Source organism: Lycorma delicatula, chromosome 7, assembly GCF_047948215.1.
Source record: "Lycorma delicatula isolate Av1 chromosome 7, ASM4794821v1, whole genome shotgun sequence".
Classification (NCBI taxonomy): Eukaryota; Metazoa; Arthropoda; class Insecta; order Hemiptera; family Fulgoridae; genus Lycorma; species Lycorma delicatula.
The window spans coordinates 7,687,147-7,709,440 of record NC_134461.1 but is presented as its reverse complement, the minus strand read 5'-3'; the positions used below and the strand labels follow the sequence as shown (position 1 = coordinate 7,709,440).

The window sequence follows — 22,294 nt, the reverse complement described above, 5'->3', positions numbered from 1 at the left end:
TTCTGTATTTTATTAACCTCTTCTTCATCTTCTTCTGTTAGTCCATCATTTGTTTGTGTTATAGTAATCTCTTGGTCGCTTAAGTCTTCTTTACTATTATCACAAATTGGAAACTATATTGGCATTGTTCCATTCTCAAATTCATTATTTCTTTTTGTATTTTTTTTTCATTAAAGACAACACTCTGAGCAGTAATAACTGTATTTCTCTCTTGATCCTACAACCGATATCAATTGCATATGTACCTACCATATATAATTTTTTAGTTTTTTGACAAAGTTTTTTTTTATGCGATCATCTTTTGGATATGTGCATAAGCTTCAAATCGTAAGCTTCTATCGTACCATAATTCATTTTTTACTCATCATATTGGTAAACAATTTATTACTGTATATACTGTTGATTGATCTGCCTCTCCCCATAAAGACTTTGGTATTAATGAATCGTACAATAAACATCTTGTCATATTCAAAATAGCTCTGCTGAGTCTTTCATTGACTCCATTTTCCTCAGAATTCTGGGGAATATTGTACTCAATTTGTATTCCTTGGTTGATACAAAATTTCTTTGGTAAATATTCACATCCCCCATCACAATGAAAACGAGAAACTTTCAGGGAGAACATAGTGATCACAGATAATATATAATCTTTAAACTTTTCAAAAAATACATCTTTACTTTTTAATATACATATAAATGTGAAGTGAGAATAATGATCTATAAATTTGGAATAATAACTCATACCGTCATAAGTTTCTGGTTTCTGGTTATACAGTTCCTTGCCGTAAGAAAAGAGATTTTAAGACTGAGAAGAAATCAAAGTAAATGCAATAAGAGGACTTATGGCGCTCATTAAAAATGAATTTGATAAATGATTCCAACAATAGAAATATTGCTGGGATAAGTATGTTACATCAAGAGAGGTCAAGCCTCTGAATTAAATAGATTAAGTATTTAGTTGAGGAATCATTTAACGAATAAGGAATACATGATCATAATAAATATTTTTTAAAAAGTAAAAAAATATATTTTTAAAATTATGCTTTTCTACATCTAAACATTGTACTAATACGTAAAAAATAATATTTTCAAAAGTAAAGGACTACTTTAAGGAATTCAATTCGAGGAAAAAATGATTCAAACAATGAATTACCCAGTAAACATAAATGAAGGTAATTTTGTTTTCAACAAAGTAATATGTATAAAGTTGTCTATTTTCACAAAACCACGATGAAAAACATGAGGCGTGACCTCAGTTCTATTTTGCACCTTCACTTTAGTTCATCCAAAGAGATTTACTAGATATTCTATATTGAAGCTATAATTTCCATTTTGCATCAAAATCTTTGTCTTATTTAAAGAATTTATGTAAAAGCACGTCTCGTGCTTTTCAATGTGGTCTTGCAAAAATAAACGACTTTATACATATTATTTTGTTGAAAACAAAACTGTCTTCTATTTATGATTACTGGGTTATCAATTGTTTGGATCATTTTTTTCCTCAAATTGAATTGAATTATTTCATATACAAAACTTAATTTTTCAGTTGTTTTTTACTTTTGAAAATATTATTTTTTAGTACAATGTTTAGATATAGAAAAGCATGTTTTTTAAAAATTTATTTTTTTATTCGTAGTAAATTTCTATTACATACTTAAACACAAACTAATTAGTCAAATTGCATTAAAAACTGCACTTATAACACTAAAAACTGATGCACTCTAAAACTGACAATGGTCTTGTGAACATATAAATATATATATATATATATATCTTGTAAACATGGTTTTAACATTTTATGTAGCTTTTTTTTTTATTTAATTAATTACATTTAAATTTTACACATTACTTAATATAGTATTTTTAGTATAATTTAATGTAACTGATATAGAATCTATTTATATTGAATATAAATAACTTAAGTAATTTATGAAAAAAAAGTTAATATTATTAATATATTAAAATATACTGAAACATATGCAAAACTGAAACATACTGAAATTGTGGAAGCATGGAACAAAGGTGAGTTAAAGAAAAGCATATAATAATGATGACAAGCTTACTGTCTTATTAAGGTGTTTCAAAGCAAAAGTACTCAAGAGTTGACAATTCTCAATGTGTATTTCTTGAGAGAAATATCTCCATTTCTCCCAGTACAAAAAACCAATTTGATTATCAAGAAGTCATTTTGTCTAGTAAACTTACTACTTATCTTTTTGGAAAGCTGTTTGGATGTGAAAAAAATAGAGAGAAATAGAGGTAGAAGAACTTACTTTTCAATAAGGCATTAAAACCAACAATAAAATATCCAAACTCTAAACTATTTCATAATGTTTTACTAAAAGTTAACAGAATTTAGAGAAACCATAGCATAACAGACGATTTCCTTTAGACGTATGGGAATAGAGACAGTGCCAAACACGATTGTGGGGCCATGAAACATGTGTTACTTAAATAAATACTTTAATCATTGCTTTGTAAGCCGTCTTGAGGCCTTACCATAGTTGACTCTCAAGATCTTCAATAAATTTTGAGCCTTTAAAATGAATTCAGTTTAATTTTTCAAAATATTTGCTTTTTGAATTTGCAAGTGATGAATTATCTTGGCGTTAAGAGATGATTAAAGAGTGATAATATTGGGCCTTTCAAGGTATAGAGCAACCATTAACATAAATATAAGAGATTGCGAATTAAAGATATTTTTAGATTAGTTATGTGGACTGTACATGATTCTAAAGGAAAGAAGAGAATTTCATTGAAATTATAAAGATATAAGGTTGGTACAACTACAGTATCTGAAACAAGACAGAAGTTAAAATAAAGACAGATCTGTCTTTTGTATGTGTGTGTGTGTGTGTATGTGTGTATATTTATATATAGTGTTAATGTATAATTATTATACATAGTTTTAATATGTGGATTGGAAACAAACCAGTTGCAGGTGCTATGATTTTAGTGAAAACATCAAAATAGTTACAGAAATAAATCAAGATTTTTTTTTTATGTAATAAAAAGGACATTTTATAATTATGCTTGGTTTGTCCAAGAATATAAATACATTATTATCATCATCAATCTACATTCTCTTATAAATTAAAACAGCAGTTAAGGATGCTGCAGAAAAATGTGTAAAATATAAGTATTCTAATAATTTTATACTTACTTCAACATCAAGACTTGTGAAAAATGGATAAGAAACATTAAAGATATCATGATATACTCATGACATAGATCTTTTATATAAAGTTCAAGTAGAAATCCTTACTAAACGAAATTAGCTGAATACTTAATAAATTCCATGACACCGCGGGATATTAATGGAAAATGATATATTGTCAAGAGCAATAATTAACCTACTGCTTGATAAGTTGTAGAAACTAATTTGTTAAGAAAGAAAAAATAGTTATTTGATGTAACTAAACAATATGTTCTTGGAGAAATGAGACTTATTCTTATCTATGTTGCAGATAATACTAAAGAAAATGAGGAACCATATGAAGAAAAAATAGCTTTCTTTATGAGATTTACGAGTGCAAGACCTGCTTAGCACCTAAATATTTGCTTGTAAAATGAACAAACATCTGAATGAATTGTAAAACACGACTGATCATACGCAATTAAGTGAGCGTGAACTGTGAATTAGGGAAGTTGGATTTTGTTGATTCTTCCTGTAAGCTATGTGGGCTCATAAAGATGATACCTACTATTCTGGTTTGGCTGCAGGTGGAGGAATTAAAAAAAAGTGTTTTAATATGCTCTTGCAAGAATGGCTGTAACTGAGACAATTTAGAAATGGAGAAACAATTAAATTTGGTGAGATTTCATACATCAGATGTTTTAGTAGCAGGCACCTTACTGTGGGCATTTAGTTTAACTTTTGTGTAGTGATTTGTTGCAGAGTTCAAACTTATTGTTTGGTAGAGTATCTAATTAAGAAGTGTTGGCATAATGTAGTCATCAGGAAGCTAATAGATTTGCTATTTGTTTCTATTGCTGTAGGTACAGATTGTAAATTCCATTATATAGTTATTGGATCCATTCCTACCTTCTTTGTAATAAATAATTTTCAGATGTTGCAGGCTGAGAAATCTTTTAATAATCAACCTGCATGGCTTAAAATTCCAAAGGAAAAAGATATTCACAGTAAGTAATATGACTACCATTCTAGTTGACTAGGTAGAGTATAGCAGTTGGGGTACTAAATAAATACATTTTTTTTCTGATCAGTTATACATTATACAGATAATGTGTCTTTATAAGGTTATAAAAATAGATTTTTTTTTTGTCTTCAGTGACTGGTTTGATGCAGCTCTCCAAGATTCCCTATCTAGTGCTAGTCGTTTCACTTCAGTATACTCCCTACATCCTACATCCCTAACAATTTTTTATTTTACATATTCCAAACGTGGCCTGCCTACACAATTTTTTCCTTCTACCTGTCCCACCAATATTAAAGTGACTATTCCAGGATGCCTTAGTATGTGGCCTATAATTCTGTCTCTTCTTTTAACTATATTTTTCCAAATGCTTCTTTCTTCATCTATTTGCCGCAATACCTCTTCATTTGTCACTTTATCCATCCATCTGATTTTTAACATTCTCCTATAGCACTGCATTTCAGAAATTTCTAATCTTTTCTTCTCAGATACTCCGATTGTCCAAGTTTCACTTCCATATAAAGAGACACTCCAAACATATACTTTCAAAAATCTTTTCCTGACATTTAAATTAATTTTTGATGTAAACAAATTATATTTCTGACTGAAGGCTCGTTTCGCCTGTGCTATTCAGCATTTTATATCGCTCCTGCTTCGGCCATCTTTAGTAATTCTACTTCCCGAATAACAAAATTCTTCTACCTCCATAATCTTTTCTCCTCCTATTTTCACATTCAGTGGTCCATCTTTGTTATTTCTAATACATTTCATTATTATTGTTTTGTTTTGTTTATTTTCATGCGATAGTTCTTGCATAGGACTTCATGTATGCCATTCATTGTTTCTTCTAAATCCTTTTTACTCTCGGCTAGAATTACTATATCATCAGCAAATCGTAACATCTTTATCTTTTCACCTTGTACTGTTACTCCGAATCTAAATTGTTCTTTAACATCATTAACTGCTAGTTCCATGTAAAGATTAAAAAGTAACGGAGATAGGGAACATCCTTGTCGGACTCCCTTTCTTATGTTCTTTGATTGTTACTGTTGCTGTTTGGTTCCTGTACATGTTAGCAATTGTTCTTCTATCTCTGTATTTGAACCATAATTTTTTTTAAATGCTGAACATTTTATTCCAGTCTACGTTATCGAATGCCTTTTCTAGGCCTATAAACGCCAAGTATGTTGGTTTGTTTTTCTTTAATCTTCCTACTATTACTAAAATTGCTTCCCTTGTCCCTATACTTTTCCTGAAACCAAATTGGTCTTCTCCTAACATTTCTTCCACTCTCCTCACGATTCTTCTGTATAGAATTCTAGTTAAGATTTTTGATGCACGACTAGTTAAACTAATTGTTCTGTATTCTTCACATTTATCTGCCTCTGCTTTCTTTGGTATCATGACTATAACACTTTTTTTTGAAGTCTGACGGAACTTCCCCTTTTTCATAAATATTACGCACCAGTTTGTATAATCTATACAAACTGGTGTGTAATCAAACTATACAAACTGGTGAGCTTCCTCACCTGCACTGCGCAGTAATTCTACAGGTATTCTGTCTATTCCAGGAGCCTTTCTACCATTTAAATCTTTTAATGCTCTCTTAAATTCAGATCTCAGTATTGTTTCTCCCATTTTATCTCTTCATCCTCTAAAACGCCAATTTCTAATTCATTTCCTCCGTATAACTGTTCAATATATTCCACCCACCTATCAACTTTACCTTTTGTATTATAAATCGGTGTACCATCTTTGTTTAACACATTATTAGACTTTAATTTATGTACCCCAAAATTTTCCTTAACTTTCCTGTATGCTCCGTCTATTTTACCAATGTTCATTTCTCTTTTCACTTCTAAACACTTTTCTTTAATCCACTCTTCTTTTAAATATTAATATTATAATTTAAATAGATTATAAAATAAAAAAAGATGTGTTTGAACTTCATATTAATTACTTAAGAACAAACATATGAAATAATGTTAAGGTAAATTTATTAAACAAAAAATTCAAAATTCTAAAGGCATTATTTAAAATTATTTTGAGCATGCAATTTATGTACGTGTTGAATGGTATGCAGAAAAATCAGTGTTTTCTTATTATAATTATCATTTTTCAATTATTATTATCTAGAAATTTATCAACAGAATATTGTTTCCATGAAAGAAAACCTTTTAACTGCATTTGAAATAAAATGGTGAAAAGATTTTTCATATGGTTCAGTAATTAATTACAAATAGCAATGGAAGCGTAATAAGCATATTTCTCATAAGCTAAATTATTGTGTTGAGTTAAATGAAAACAATTCCACTGTCTATTCTGGTAGGTCAGCATATTGTTATTTTTAAGAATAAATGACTATTCTTTTATCAAAGATTGCACATTTACAAATATATAAGTTGTTCTTAATTTTCTAAATATTGATCATATGATTCATACTTACGGGCCTCTATAACAATTTGTCAACTTATTTTTGTATCTTAAAAATTCTTTTTGAGGAAAACCTCCAGAGATGACATTTTACTTAAGATGGTGATATACATAGGCTTAATAAATATTTAACAATGAAGATGAACACAGTATTTTATTAAGACACTTCAAAGCAAAACAATAGTTTGAATTTTGTTAAAAATAAATCAATTTGATTATTCCATGAAAACTTGTCCCCTAATAAAACCAGTAATTTCTGGGTGGAGGAATTACCAAAGGAGCTGTCTCCTATGGTGGGCATCTCTGTATTTTCGGTTTCAGTATGTAGTGATTCTCTTTATTAATATAACTGCAGTACAGATCAGATGTAATAAAACAAAATAAAAGAGGCACAATCTTTGATACTATGGGTGAAAGCTTTTGATGGGTTCTTCATGGCACTGGAACAACCTAAAACACAAAGGAAACTGGTTTATTTTAAAAGGAAGGATAGAACAACATCAAAAATTAAAAAGTATTAAGTCAACTGAGTTCTACTTACAAAGTATATATAATTTTTTTTAAAATTACCTTCACCAGATTTTTTGGAAAGAAGTAAAATGGTTTACAAAAATGCAGATCATGTGTAGTTTATGTTACTATAATTTGGCATTTGATCAAAAATTGTCATTACCTTTAAATTGCATGTTGTTTTTGTTTATAATGTAGACTCTTGTAATTTTATAAAAGTTAAAATTAAATGAGTTTGATCACATAGTTAGAAGGAAGTTATGAGAATTCAGCACCAATGCAACATTTTGAATGATTGTTCAAATTATTCACATGGATGTTTTTTCACCTACCATACCAGTAAATGGAAAATTAAACTTTATGAATTAGGTTTCAATTTATCATTTTTGGTGTTATTAAATTTTTAAAACTTTATTCATTATGATTTTTATTTATATCCTCTACCAGCATTTGTGTTAAAGCAGAGAATTAAGTATCCAAATTTACTACAGTAACAATTTTAGTTCGTAAATGCACGATGGATGTATGCATCGAATAGTTTACAAAAACTATGTATGATTTGACAAGTAATACTGTCAAAAATGTTTGCTATCGGCTTTCGCAATACATTGTTTCTACACGTAAAAAGTAACTGTCCTATTACACTAAATGAAACACTTTTTAAAGGTCACATGATATGAATTTACAGAAAGCCAACCTAACAATAACCTTATGACCTTAGGAAAATTTTGTTTCAGTGTTGACCGTATATAGACTCATTTTTTTTAGAAAATATTATTTTGATAATTAGCAAAGTTTTCTTTCGATTATGCAGTTATAAGTTAATAACTGAAAAATTGTTCAAATTCATTTGTAGCGTAAGGTGAAATTAATGAAGGTTAAATTTTTTTGTTAAGTATAAAGTGCATTTTCCATTTTTATGTTTCCTTCTACAACATTAGAATGAGCTTTACCTAAAAATGGTATGATTTCATTAATCAATTTGTGGGTGTTTTAAGTGTACTTTTTTTTATTCAACCTGTCAGTGTCGTTTTGCAATGCAACGATTCTGGATGTTAGGTTTAGTTCTTACGACATTCAAGGCGAGATAGTGATGGTATGGTAAACGTTTTTCCAAGAACTGATATGTATCATGTAATGCTTGCAGATATATTCGGCTATAATGTAGGTACGTGGAGCTATTTTATTTTTTAAGGTTTTTTGTTTTGTAGGAAAGCAGTTTGCTCGATTTGATCGAAAAACACGTATCCTAACCTTATAGTTGAAGAGTATTAGACGTATTGCAATACTTGAAGAGATTTTATCTATTGTTGCTGTTAACTTTTTGTTGTTAATTCATATCGATAAATTTTATTGTGTGTGTAATATAAACCATCAAATACATTTTTAGCTACAGTATTCTAGAATTGTAATATTAACATGTGATAGTTTTGTATGTTATTAACAGATGGTGGTTTCCATTGACAGTTTTGTTTACTGTAGCTGCCTGGAAATACTTTTTGTGTTAATTGGTGTTTTCTGTGCATAATGGAATCTTAGAAACAATTGGGCCTTATTTTATTGTTCTGTAAAGTTAAACCAGAAATTTACTCTGTATAAAATTGAATATCAACAATTTTGGTGTGTTAATTTTCATTCCAAACTTCTTAAACTCTTAATTCATTCTTTGTTGGTGACTTTGATTAATGATTTTTTTTTATGTCGGAATTTGATTCAGCCTGATTATACTGCTTGAAGTGATATGTAGACTATTTCACAATTCAACAGATAGCCAGGTAATGATTGCTTATTTCATGTTTGTCTAATCCCATTATGATTATAATATATATTAAACATAAATTGATTTTTTGTTGTAAAATCTGTCTGATAAATTATCAGTGTCTTGTTTATTGTGCGCCGTTTAAAACAAAGTTGTTTAATTAATAGTTTTCAGGAAGTGAGTAATTGTTATGTTGCGTATTGGAAAAAGTTTGATAAATCTACTAATTCCAGTGCTTTACATTTCTTGAACTTATTGAACTCGTATTATTGAAGTAATGAATATGATTCAAATTTAGCAGAACTTACCGTTTTAGTTATTGACAGCAGTTGTATTATAACAGTTGTATATTATAATTTTATAAGTGTATGGTATGTAATTTATATTATTATTTAAAATATATTATTATAACATATACTTAAAAACATATACATCAACTTAATAGTTAGAATTTTATTGTCAGTGTTGCCAATTCTTAAGACAATTATAACAACACTGAAAATTTGCAAAATCAATGGCACAGATTGACCATTTATCCAATAAAAGCAATAAGTAAAATTTTAAGGTTTCTAAACATTTTTATAGAGATATATGTACAAATTCAGATAATCCCAATTGTTATTGACTCCCTTTACAATAAAGTTGAACTTTAAATTTATTTTATAAAGAAATTAATTTTTAATTTTGTGCAGTTCAGTGCTGTAGTCTTGGGACTTGGTTTTGAAGATATATATAATCTTCTGGTTTTGTTGAAATCTTTGGCATTTTATTTTCCCATTTTAGGTAATACATAAACTATGGGGGGACTGTAAAATGTTACAAACTGCCTTATATATTGATTTTGAAGTTATTTTATAGACAGATATAATGTTTTGATGTGTGAATTGTTAACTTTTAGAGACAGAATACTTATATATTCCAATAAACTATAATGCATGTGCCGTTGGACATGATTCTGACATTTTTTTGATTAATTTACCCAATATTTTTTTTTTTGTCCAGCGAGTTATTGTCTGATTAATTACATGTTATTTGAAGTTTAGAAATTCAAATTTAGTATTATGCCTTTGATTTAGTATTATGGTTAGCTGGTTCTTCAATTACTTTTATTTTGTTATCTTGTACAATTACAAAATCTATTTCATACATACATGTGAACCATACTCGTTAATAATTGTTGATTTTCTTTCTGGTGAATAACTGTATGGCTCTAAAAAACAGAAATAAGTAATCGGTTATCACAACTAGCTATTTTAATTTTTTTTTAAATTTCAAATTGCACTTACTATATTAGTGGACTGTAGCAGGTTTTTGAATATATGTTATTGAAGGATTAAGAATATCAACTCTTTTTAAGCCTCTCTTTAAATACTTGATCACTTTGGTTTTGTAATGGTTTAGTTACTTTTTTCAGTCTCTCACCTGAAGAGATACTTGGAGAAGATTTTTTGAGAACTGTTCCATTTTTAATGTGATATAAGATTTTATTAATATTGATGCATATTAATTTTTAAACTAAAGAAATTTCACCAAAATCTATAAATAAATTTGAAAAATAAAAAGCAAAACAAGTAACTTTGAAGTATACTACTGTTCTTTGTATAAAAAATAATAATTCCCATTAATGATAATTATACTATTTCTGTTGCCCATATAGTGAAATTTATTAGATGAAAAGTTGGTATGGAATGATAAATTGATTTAATTTTGCTTTCATTATTTATCCGTATTCTATGTCTTAAACCTATATCATATTGTTTTGCTTTTAGGTTCCTTAGTGAAATATTAAACTTGTCATTATTATTAAATATTTATTATTCATATTACTGTCTGAAGTATAGCATCATCTCTTGGGGCTCCATCAAAAAATGTTGAAAATAAATTATAAAGTTAAAAAATGGGCTGTTAAATCATTGTTTGGCACCCATAAGTGTGAATCTTGTAGAATAATATTTAGAAAATTAATAAACATGTACTGAAATAATTTTCATTAACACCTGAATTGTGAAATATTTGTAGATATATTTTGTATTTAATATTTTCATCTCATTTTATTTCTTGTATGTTTTATATAATTAATATCGACTTAAATCACATCCATATTTTACTTTGTAAGTAGAAGTAATTAAATACTTTGTAATTATGTATTTTGGTGATACTCTTCTGATTAAGGTTTTACCACATTTTCCCTTTATCCAGTCTGGCAAATGTTAGGACAGTTTCCTTTTTATGTCCATGGAGTAGTATATCTACCCGTTCATGACACAATCTATATATAGTATTATTACATATTAATCAGTATAAAAGATTTTTAACTTGTGTCTAAATTCTGTTGACAGCTGGCTTAAATTCATGAAAGCTTACTCTGTAGGGATTTTATTTTTTGAATTCATATTGCTCTCTGTTATTATTACAGACCTATTTTTTCATAAATAGGTAATATTTAGGCTGACCAGGACAGTCATGGTTTTAGAGTGCTGTCTTGGTGTCCTGCCTGATTGCCAAAATGTCCCGATCGATGAATCTGGTTCATAAAAAAATAATGAATGAATCCAATAATATCATCTTGTAGGTGAGACTAAAGGTTTGATATAAATACTGCTGGTGCACCAGGCGAGTCCGACATGCTAAGTTAAATGGGGAGTAAACTTCAATACACAGTTTTTTCTTGCTTCCGTTGGCAGTTAAGCAATGATAACTTGACATTTTGCCTGTTAATGTGTTCGTATAGTCAGAAGTCTGCTGTATTTACTGCTACATTAGTTTAGGTTGTTTTATAATGTCAAAGAGTTCTAGATTCAAGAATACCAAAAAGATCTTGTAAGTTTACATAACCCTGGACAGCAATTTCCTTTTTTAAGAAAGGTACATGACGATAAGAAAGGTACTCATGACGATAAAGTTCACAGTAAAAGTGTGGATCAGAATTTTCTGTTGCTCATTGTGGTTGTTCGGATGTAAATGACCATTTTAAAAAGAGATAGATACAGAAATAGTTTATTATCTGCTGGGTCTTCAAAAGTAACAAATTTTTCAGAGTAGCAATCCTGTGGACAAAGAACTGGACATAGCTGCAAAAGAAGCAAACTCTGCTTATTATATGGCCAATCATAACTTGAGCTTTAATTCAAATATGTGCTCGTTGAAGTTGATTTCTAAGTTGTTTGAATCAAAAGTTTCTCTAGAAAAAACAAAATGTGAAGCAATTGTTGATATTTGCGGATTTGTGAATATAATAGCATCTTTAGCACTCGAAGAGCTTCATGAAAATTTAGCAAAATTGAGTTTTGTTGCACTAGTATGGATGCCTCATAAGAAAAGAAATAAAAGTTGTGCCTTATATTGTGCGCTATTTCAAACAATAATCTGGGGTGCAGGTTAAGTTTTTAGATTTTAAATCCTTTCAAGGTGAAACTGCAGAGATATCATCAAATCATCTTTTGTCAGTTACGAGAAAAAATAACTTGGAACAAAAAATTGTTTGGTTTTGTGATGACAGTTGCAATACACTTTGGGGAAATGGAAAGAGGAGGAAAGAAACAATCTTTTTACCTTGATCAAGAATGAGTAAGGTAGATCCATCACCAGTATTAGTTGTGGTGCTACATTGTCCACAGTTTTATTCAGACTGCTATTGATTCCCTTCCTGTTGAAGTGGAAGGCCTTGTAGTTAAAATTTACAAATATTTTCACATCTGTACTGTACATGAGACAAGCTTAAAGAATTCTGTGAATTTGCAGAAATTGAATACTGTAAGGTTTTGCAGCATGGAATCACAAGGTTCCTTTCACTGATGCCAGCAATAGTATTACCTACTTTCTATGTATTAGATAGACCTTTAGGAAAACAGTTTTGGGAATGTCTATGAGTTTACTTGGGTAAATGTAAAGCAATGATAAATACAGATAAACTTTTTAATTAAGTTTTTATTGCTAAGAAAATTTGGACTGTTAAAGTGGGAGTCTGGGAAACAGAAGAGAAAGACAATGACAAAAAGCTGTTGGTTGAGTGAAGTCATTATCTTCATTCGAATGCACAATCTTGGATTGATAATTGAGTACATTTTTGCCTTCTTGGAACATCAGCTCTTGTCGGGTGTTCTCATCAATGAACATCACTGGGCAGATGAAAGATGTTTGATGCAGGAAACAGTATATGCGTTGATGCTGTGTAAAGTAAATTTTGGACTTTCTTGTACTGAACTTTTTGACAAAGTAAAAAACAAAATTTATATACTGAGAAAGGTGCATTCAAATGATAAATATAACTGGTTTATGAACATTTAAGAAACAAGTTTAAGTTACACCTTCCTACAAATTCTTAATGTAATTTGTAATTTTTTAACCTCCCCCAATCCCTCTCCACTGCTTATCAGAAAAAACTGATGTGACATGCACATGGTGCATGGTGTCTGCCTTATGTAGAGTTATGAGGAGTTGGATCTGTAAAACAGTATTTAATGTTAATGTTACTTTATGTACAATGTTTAATGTTATGAAAAGTCAAGATTTTAGATTTAGTATTATGTTCATAGGAGTATTTAGGAGTGCATTTGAGTTAAGTATTGTTAATTCGAGAAAGGTACCGTGTACTGAAACAGCTGTTGTGATTTTTTTTTTAATTTTTAAAAATCTAATGTATATTTTTTTATTGCTTTAGTCAAAATTTTAGTTGAATTACTGTACTTAATGGTTTTTTCATATTGATTTTCTGTTACTAACATAGGTATTGTTATTTAAGTAGGCTTGATAAAAAAATGACATCTAAAATGTCATTTTTGAAAAGAATAAAAATAGTTTTGTTGTTACTGAGTAATTGTTAAATTACTTATTTACTAGCAGTCATTGTTATGTAGACATTTCTATTACTTTCACATATTTTATAATTTAATAAGCAAATAAAGTAGTCGTATTTTATTACACTTGACTTCCTAAATGTATATTACTATTTATATATGTTATATCTTAGGTTTTTTGTGTGAGGTTAGGTAGATTCAAATGTTGAATGAAAACAATTTTACTGTTGCTCATTGTGGATTTAGGAGTGTATAAAGTATAGCTGTGATTAAACAGTTGTTTTTTTTGTTGAAATATTAAAATACACACGTTTCTTATGCACTGTATGAAATTCAGCCCTTAGAATACTATGATTACATATGTGGTATATGTTTAGCGGTAAACATATTAAGTGCTAAATTTTAAAATTTTAGTTGTTTTCAAAATTACACATTTTATATTGACCCTGAAAATATACTGCATAAACTGTATTACATATCTTAACCGTCAAATAATTATAATAAGTAAGTCATAACTGCTTTTGCTGTTGGATCATCAATCCATTTGAAGCATCCCTAAAAAACATAAGCTGGTTGCTTGAGCAGTTCAAAAAAAATTGAAACTTACCCACTTGTTTCCTATATGTCTCAGGACCTTAAAACTATTTTTTTATTTTTTATTTAAGCAGTTTACCTTTGATGGCCATCTTTGTTACAGTGCACCACCTATTTTTGTGATTGTAAAGGTTTGCGGGCAAAATCATAACTAAAAAACTATTGGTCCTTGTAGGATGAAACAAAAGCAGTTTATTCATATTTTCTCAAGATAAGAGATTGGTCCAGTGGTTTATTTACCTACTTTGTTCTTTCTATGAGAAAGTTACCGATAAAGTTGAAGATGAAAAATGGTGAAATTTCACTTTTGGTAATTTTTTTCAAGAGGCAGGGATGGCATACACAGTTTGGATTATTTTTTATATGTAGTATATGTTAGTAGTTTTACCATAAATAATATTAATGGTGATATAGTTACCCCTAGAATTTTATGAATTCTTCACATTGAAAACTAATTTTTAAAAAAAAATTCAAATTTTGGCTTCAAATAACTGTGATGGGGCTGGTGATAGAAATCTCAAATTTACAAAACTTGAAGTGTTTTTGTAGATGTTTACAGCAAATAAAAAAGTGTCTTGTGTATTGTACTAATAAAAAAGTTATAACTTCTCAAAAATCATGAAAAATCTGTTAAAAGCAATACCATTTTGAGTCGCTAAATAATGTGCTCCAAGGGGGTTTCTTGTTTTCTTTGCACTTTACATTTTTTATATTTAGCCCCCTATGCTGTTGAAGTTGATGTTTTCAGTATTTTTTAAATTATTAATGATAGGTCTTAATCTAATGATAACGTAACCAATTCCAGTAACCTAAAAGAATTTTGATTTAAAAATGCTTGTAAAACTTGCCCAAACTGATATTTCAATGAGTAACCTACATTCTTTTTTCATGAATTCATTTTTATTTTTATATTGGTTTATTTTTTTAAACACTATCAAAGAAAAAATAAACTGTAGCAACATTTTAATTATCCAGTAATATAGCATGTTTTTGTAGCAATGAAAGTCTATTATTTAGTGTGGTTAACCAACAGCTGTGATATCTCTTATGATAATTCTCTGAAATTGTGAGAACAACCCGTCACTGTAGTTAGTTGAAGTTATGTGAACTTTCTCAGGACTTTGCAGATCGGTACTCACACTTTGTCTTGTTAGTACTTTTGAAATGATGTACGTGGTCCAGCTAGGTGGAAAAACTGAACCAACATATCGTCACTTTCGAGGTTAATGTCTACCACTTTTCTTATCCACCACTGATCATCATATACACAAGCCTGTTATGAGTTTTTCCTTAAGTGAAAGTGGTTCAATACTTGACACAGAATGGTCTTCATAATTTTTGGAGTCTGAAGTAAAGTAACATCCTACAATCTTACAATGCCTTCTGACACAGGAACATACTTGTGGTAGCTTCTAGTACCAACAACTCTTTCATAGCAGTCAAAACAGTTTTTTAGACTTTCTGAAATCTTAGCTATTTCATCTGATTTAATAAAAAAAAATACTTGATATTTTTCAGCTTGTGACTACAAAATGAATACATTTCATCAAAATTTAATATCTGACTGTTTAATGGCCTTTGCCACTTCTCGTTTTGTTGTTCCTCCCACTCCATCACAGGCGTTTTTCCCATGTTCCAATGAAGTGCCATTTGGCTTCAAGGTCGAAGTCTTTTTTTGTGACTGCACAAATTAGCAAAATTCTTTTTACTTTTATACTGTCTTGAAATACCATCAATAAAATAGATGAGTTTTTTAATGTTCTGATGTACTTCCTTGATATGGTCTGTTAAAAGTTTTTGAAAGCAATAAAACGTTGCTGTATCGTGCTTTAAGTGATCACTTAAAAGACAGACACTTTTGTGTTGTAATACATCATTTTTCTTGAAATAGAACACAGAAGGGTGAACTGTGGCTTGGGTGTTGACCCAGTGGAAGCTTTATATCTCATCTTGAACAAGAAATGAAAGTTTTCTGCAAAGTCTGCCAACATCAAACATTCTTTTTCAAGCAATTCTGATTTTTTATTCTTGAAAAACAGAGCTTGAGATTTTGACACAAAAAGATGAGTTTTCAGCTTTTCCAATTTTTCCACCAATAATTCAAAAAACTCATCTTTGGTCTGAAGAACAGTTATCATCTCTGCCATATCAGCTGTTACCTGCTGTTTGTAAATTATTGTACCTGGCAACACATCATACTCTTCGGAAAAGTTGAATATGTTAAACACTGCCTGTTTACCTGGACATTTGGTGCACACATTCATCATACAGCTGCAGTTACCCCTGTCACAAACAAAGATGTCCAAGTCCTTGTAATCAACATTAAATTTGGGACCATCAATCATGAGTTTGATGTTCTGATGGTGGGGTCACACACAAACTGTATGAGTACCAGATGCACCAGCCAAGATACACCATTTTGGACGGATTTTGCAGAACTTTGATCTTCCAGTTTTTTCCTCAGGGTTTTCATTTTTAAAGGAGACAAACAATTCATTTAAGTTTATCAGAACAAGGTGCTTTTGTGTATGCACTTTGACACCATCAACACACATGCTAACACAACCTTTTTTACCAGGACACTGCCTGTTTTTGTCATCTTCATAAAATAACACAACTCTTTTAATTATATCTGTGCTAATTCCTGTTTAATGGCTTTTACCTAACTCTGGTAGAATGTCTTGCTCATTAACTAATTCTCTAGTAAGTCTAACCAAACGCTCAGACACATTGAACACTGATATTATTTTATATCTGGTCCAAGATTGGGGAACTAAACTGATAATTTATTTTAACATTATCTTCTTTAGAAGCAATAACAAATTTTTCTTTTAGTTTTAAAATAAGATCATCATATTCATGTGAAGAGGATTTTCATTTTCAGAAACTTTTGAGTTAAAACACAATTCAAGATTCTTTTTTAATTTTTCAGATAGCGTATTTATTTTTAATTTTAATGCTGATTGCCTTTGATCCATGCCTAATTTTTTCAATTTCGTTGGAGGTGATACACCCAAAATGCTACAAGCAGCACCCAGTTGTTCAATATTGTGATATGGGGTAATGTGTTGCTCTTGGTCTTTGCATTCATATAGTTCTTTGTTCTGCTTAGGAAAAATAATTTTGAAACTGTTAACACAAAGAGACTACTTTCCTGGAACTAAATTTAAATTTAGAAAAATGTATTCTTTAATAGCTTGCGCTTAAGTTATTTGTCTTAAGTTTTTCTTAACTTTTTTTTATGAGTTCTCAAAGGGTCACTACAGAACTGTCCATACATGTGACTGAATTTGACAAAAACTTTTTTCATGATATTTACAAACACTAGTGACATCTGAATTAACATTTGAAATTTGTTTTCATCACTAAATTCATAAATTTTAATGAGTTCTTTTTGCACTGTACCATACACTGTTTTATGACACTCTTCATTCACATAAATTCCTACGGAATATTGTTCTTCAATTGTTTTATGTGAAATTACTTGAAAATGTAAAAGTTTAACTGATTAAAATTTGCAAATTTAATATTATTAAGTAAAACTTATTTAATACACATTTCCCAACACAGGATGAAATTTGAGATACTCCATTAAGATGTGAACAGGTCGCTAATTAATGTCAATCTGACCAGTCTGTAACTGCAAAGCTAAATGATGCAACAACTCCAAATGAGCATGTTGCAACATGAATTTTCATGACTGGAAATGACTTCAAGCACCTGTTATAACATGGATACTGCAGTTGAATGGTTCAAACAAGTTTATTTCAACTATAGTAATAAGTATTAAATATTAAAGTGCTAAGAAGACAAGAAACCCCCTTGGAGCAATTATTTAATGAGCCAAAATAATAAAACTTTTAACAGGGTTTTTCATGATTTTTGAGAGGTTGTAACTTATTTATTGGTGCAATACATAAAAAACGTTTTTATTTGCCATAAACATTTGCAAAAATACTGTAAGTTTTGAAAATTTGAGAATTTTATCACCAGCCCCATCAGAGTTATTTGAAGCCAAAACTTGAATTTAAAAAAAAAAAATAGTTTTCAAAGATTCATAAAAATTTAGGGGTAAGTATATCACTATTAGTATTATTTATGGTAAAACTATTATACCTACATATAAAAAAATAATTCAAACTGTGTATGCCATACATTCTTGCCTGTTGAAAAAAATTACCAAAAGTGAAATTTCACCGTTTTTCATGTTCAACTTTATTGGTAATTTTCTCATAGAAAGAAGAGAGATAGGTAAATAAACCACAGGACCCAGTCTCTTATCTTGAGAAAATATGAATAAATTGCTTTTTGTTTCATCATTTCAGGACCGATAGTTTTTTAATTATGATTTTTTCTGTAAACCCTTATAATCACAAAAAATAAGTGTGCACGCTTATTTTATAACAAAAATGGCTGCCATAGGTAAACTGCTTAAATAAAAAATAAATAAAAAATAACAATTTTAAGATCCTGAAACATGTAGGAAAGAAGTGGGTAAGTTTCAATTTTTATTTTTTAATTGGTCAAGCAGCCACCCTTGGATCACTTCTTCAAATGGATTGACCCTGTTACATGTTGAGTTTGTTGGAATATAAAATATTACAGTTGTGCAAAATAAACCATTAAAATTTCTTGAAAAACGTAATGAATTGGAGAACATTTTATAATTAAAAAAAACTTTTTCTATGACAGTCATTTCCTGGTTTTTGGAAAATGTTTTAAGTGTCATAGGTAACAAAAAGATTTCCTTTTCGATTTTATTTTGATAAATGAAGAATTCAATTTAGTATCGCATCTTTTGCTGATAAAAAAACATAAAGGCTATGATATCAGAAAAGTAGTGCCAGAGATCATTATTTAACATTCATAAAAATGAGTTATGTTGATTTATTATTTAGTAAGTTAAATACCTGTATAACCCACCAGCTTGATCTAGTGGTAAACGCATCTTCCCAAATTGGCTGATTTGGAAGTCGAGAGTTCTAGAGTTCAAGTCCTGTTATTGGACTCCTGTTATTTTTATACGGATTTGAATACTCAATCGTGGATACCGGTGTTCTTTGGTAGTTGGGTTTCAGTTAACCACATATCTCAGGAATGGTCAAACTGAGACATGCAAGACTATACTTCATTTACATTCGTACATATCATCTTCATTCATCCTCTGAAGCATACCTGATGGTAATTCCTGGAGGCTAAACAGGAAAAAAAGAAAAGTTAAATACCAGTATAGTTTCTTATTCATGCAATTATATAGCTGCTTTTTTAAACCATTAAAAAGCACCACCTGTACTTAGTTTAATCAGGAATTGCTTTTAAGTAACCTAATACAAGTACTAGTACTTGTTAGTAGTAATAGTACTTCTATTGCTATTTTTAACAATGTTTTTAAAATATAATTAAAAGTTTATTTAATTGTTGTTTTGTGACACTGCTCTAATCAAGGTTTTATCTTCATTTCCATTGATCTACCCAGGCAAAATTCTGGGTATTATTTCCTTTTCCATGACTGATATGATCCATAAAATGTATTATGTTTAGGTGTATCGTATAAGAGGTCTTTCATTGATAAAAATATTTGAATGGAAGATATAGTTGAATGTTGATTTTTCATTTAGATTTTGTCAAGTTTAGCAATGTTTATGCACCTGCTGTTTCTTCAGGCTGTGTCTGAATGTATAAAACAAGTAATGAATTTTATAAATATGGCCGAATAATGTGACATATATCTAGAAAGTAAGTACTGTTTTATTGTTAAAAAATATACATAACTTTCAACAGAATAATTTTATTGTATTGAGAGCATAATTTCCACTATTATTAAGACATCTTGTATTCAGTTTTTTCATTCCTTCCCCAAAGTATGCCGGTGAAGCTAACCACTGTTGTATAACATATTTTATGTTTGCATCATTGTTTTAGTGCTGACTGGCACGGGATTGTTTGAGATGGAGGAACAAGTAGTAATCACTTGTCACAGAGGTTGGGACTATAAGTTGGATGCTTCAGTTCAGTTGTTCCCAGCCAATTTGTTCAGTCAAATTTGGTCTAATCTGACAGTATTTTGAACCTCTGTCAACATTTTTGGCACCCGACGAGAGCAGAGTTTATGAAAGCCTAGGTTTTGCGGTATGATTTCATGAAGAACTGTTTGCAAAATTTCAGGGTACTCAATACATAAAGAAGAAATTGTAAACTGCCGATTTTCTTTAATTTTTTCATCCGCTTGTATAGCCAAACTGTTATTGACAACTAAAGGGCACCCACTTCTTTGTGCTCATCATGCACATTACCATGTACCTCATTGAGCTGCTGCACCCGCTTTCCTACCATAACTTATCACCATAAATTTCACTAATTTGTCATTGAATATCAGCCGGTTTGACGTTTCTCATGTATAAAAATTGGATAACTTCCCTAATTCCACAATCTGCAAAATTTTTGATTGACTTGAACATTTTAAATGATGTTTAATCTGTTGTAAACAAAGGTTGATATACTTTTAATGGCATCTATTGAAAGCCAACAAATGAGAGAATGTGGTGCGCGTGCTCAGAGCTGTGATCGCAGCACATTGATGCTGTTAAAAGATAATGGTACTTACTTTCTGATACGCTGTGTATAATTAATTAAATAAGAAATTATGAGAATAAATTCATTATTTGTACATTAAAAAAGTATGAAGCGATGTACATTGATAAACAGATAAATTTTTACCAATTTTATAATGGTAATTTTTTCTATTTTATTTTGATTAATATATTATTTTGTCGGTTTTATCAGTTATAATTAATTTTTATTTCTTTTGTAGGTATTCTGTTTAATAAAGTGAGCCCCTGAAGTATGGGATTAAAAGCTGCAATACAAGCACTGAAGTAAGTTTTTCTTGAATATTTACTTAGATAATAGTAATTATGTGTATCCGTTAAGATATCACGCTGATGATTGTCTTATAATTTTTTAATGCACTTTGTTCTTTGATTTGGATCTGAGTATGATTCAATGAACTTAGGCTGAGTAATATTTAAACTAATTTTAGGGAATACCAAACACCTTCATCAAAAACTATATTTTATTTGCTACTTGAGTATTGTTTAGAAAAAATTATTAACAAAAGTTTGATGGTCATTCGGAAAGTTCTCAGCTTGACAAAGAAAACAAACTTTTTATTTATATTTTTTAGTCTAGTACTCTGCAATTCGATACCTTCTGATTGACAACTTTCCAACTTTTAAATACTCTCAGTTTAATGTGATTTTTCCAATTCTGCAAATAAGTGGTTGTCTCAGCATCAATTTAATCATTAGAAGTGAATCTTCTCCCAGCAAGCCCATTGCTTCAGGTTTAGGAAGTGGAAGTGATTGCTGAGAGTCAAATCTGGCCAATACAATGCATGTAGAGCGCTTTAAAGTATAGGTCATGAAGTTTTTTAGAAGCAATCCAAGATGTGTGTGCAGGAGTGTTCTCATGGTGAAAGAGCCCTCTGTTTGGCCAGTTGATGTTGAATAGCACTCTTCAGTCAGTTTAGGTATTATGAATACTAATACTCCCTTGTGATGGAACTGCCTTTTTCCAGTTAGTTTATGAGGATCGACACAGAATAATACAAAAAAATTGTAACTTTCACTTCCTGCAGATGGAACTATTTTCACTTTCTTTAGCGAACTTCCACCTGCTATTTGGATCACTATTTGGTCTTTTTTGTGAAATGGTGAATCCGTGTTTTAACTTCTTTCATAAATCATCAAAGAAACTCGGCAGAATGACATATTTAAATAAGTCTTAATAATAATAATAATAATAATAATAATAATAATAATATATATATGTTTTGGATGAGACCCTCAAGAAGTGTTTAGTCAAATGTGTTTTTGTCAACAGTTAATAAAATGTGGCACCTGTTGAGCGGAAAGTTTTTTTTTCAAAACATTTTGTAAAATGTAGTGGACACGGTCTATCAAGATGTTTGTGATATTAGCAAACTCATGTTCTTTCAGTCGGTGATCATTTAAAATGGCATTGTGGATTTTTGTGGTGGTTTTAGG

At 29.7% G+C, this 22,294-nt stretch overlaps 1 protein-coding gene and 1 long non-coding RNA gene across 5 annotated transcripts in view; one reads left to right on the top strand and one right to left on the bottom strand.

The window, feature by feature from the left end:
- Nucleotides 1-6,725: 6,725 nt before the first annotated feature.
- LOC142327905 (uncharacterized) lies at nt 6,726-7,849 on the bottom strand. The gene is made up of 2 exons (XR_012757119.1): nt 7,161-7,849; nt 6,726-7,040 (listed from the first exon to the last, which is right to left on the bottom strand). It is a non-coding gene; the product is annotated as an uncharacterized LOC142327905 (long non-coding RNA).
- Nucleotides 7,850-8,038: 189 nt separating this feature from the next.
- LOC142327904 (nonsense-mediated mRNA decay factor SMG7-like) overlaps nt 8,039-22,294 on the top strand; it is a 78,366-nt gene continuing 64,110 nt past the window's right edge. Inside the window, exons 1-2 of one of the 4 annotated variants that reach the window (XM_075371266.1) lie at nt 8,039-8,062; nt 21,061-21,124. In XM_075371266.1, coding sequence (XP_075227381.1) covers nt 21,093-21,124 — 32 coding nt within the window. In that variant the 5' untranslated portion in view covers nt 8,039-8,062; nt 21,061-21,092. Of the gene's footprint in view, nt 8,063-8,088; nt 8,269-8,699; nt 8,876-21,060; nt 21,125-22,294 lie in introns of those variants that run through there. The other 3 variants (XM_075371263.1, XM_075371262.1, XM_075371264.1) reach the window with 3 other exon arrangements.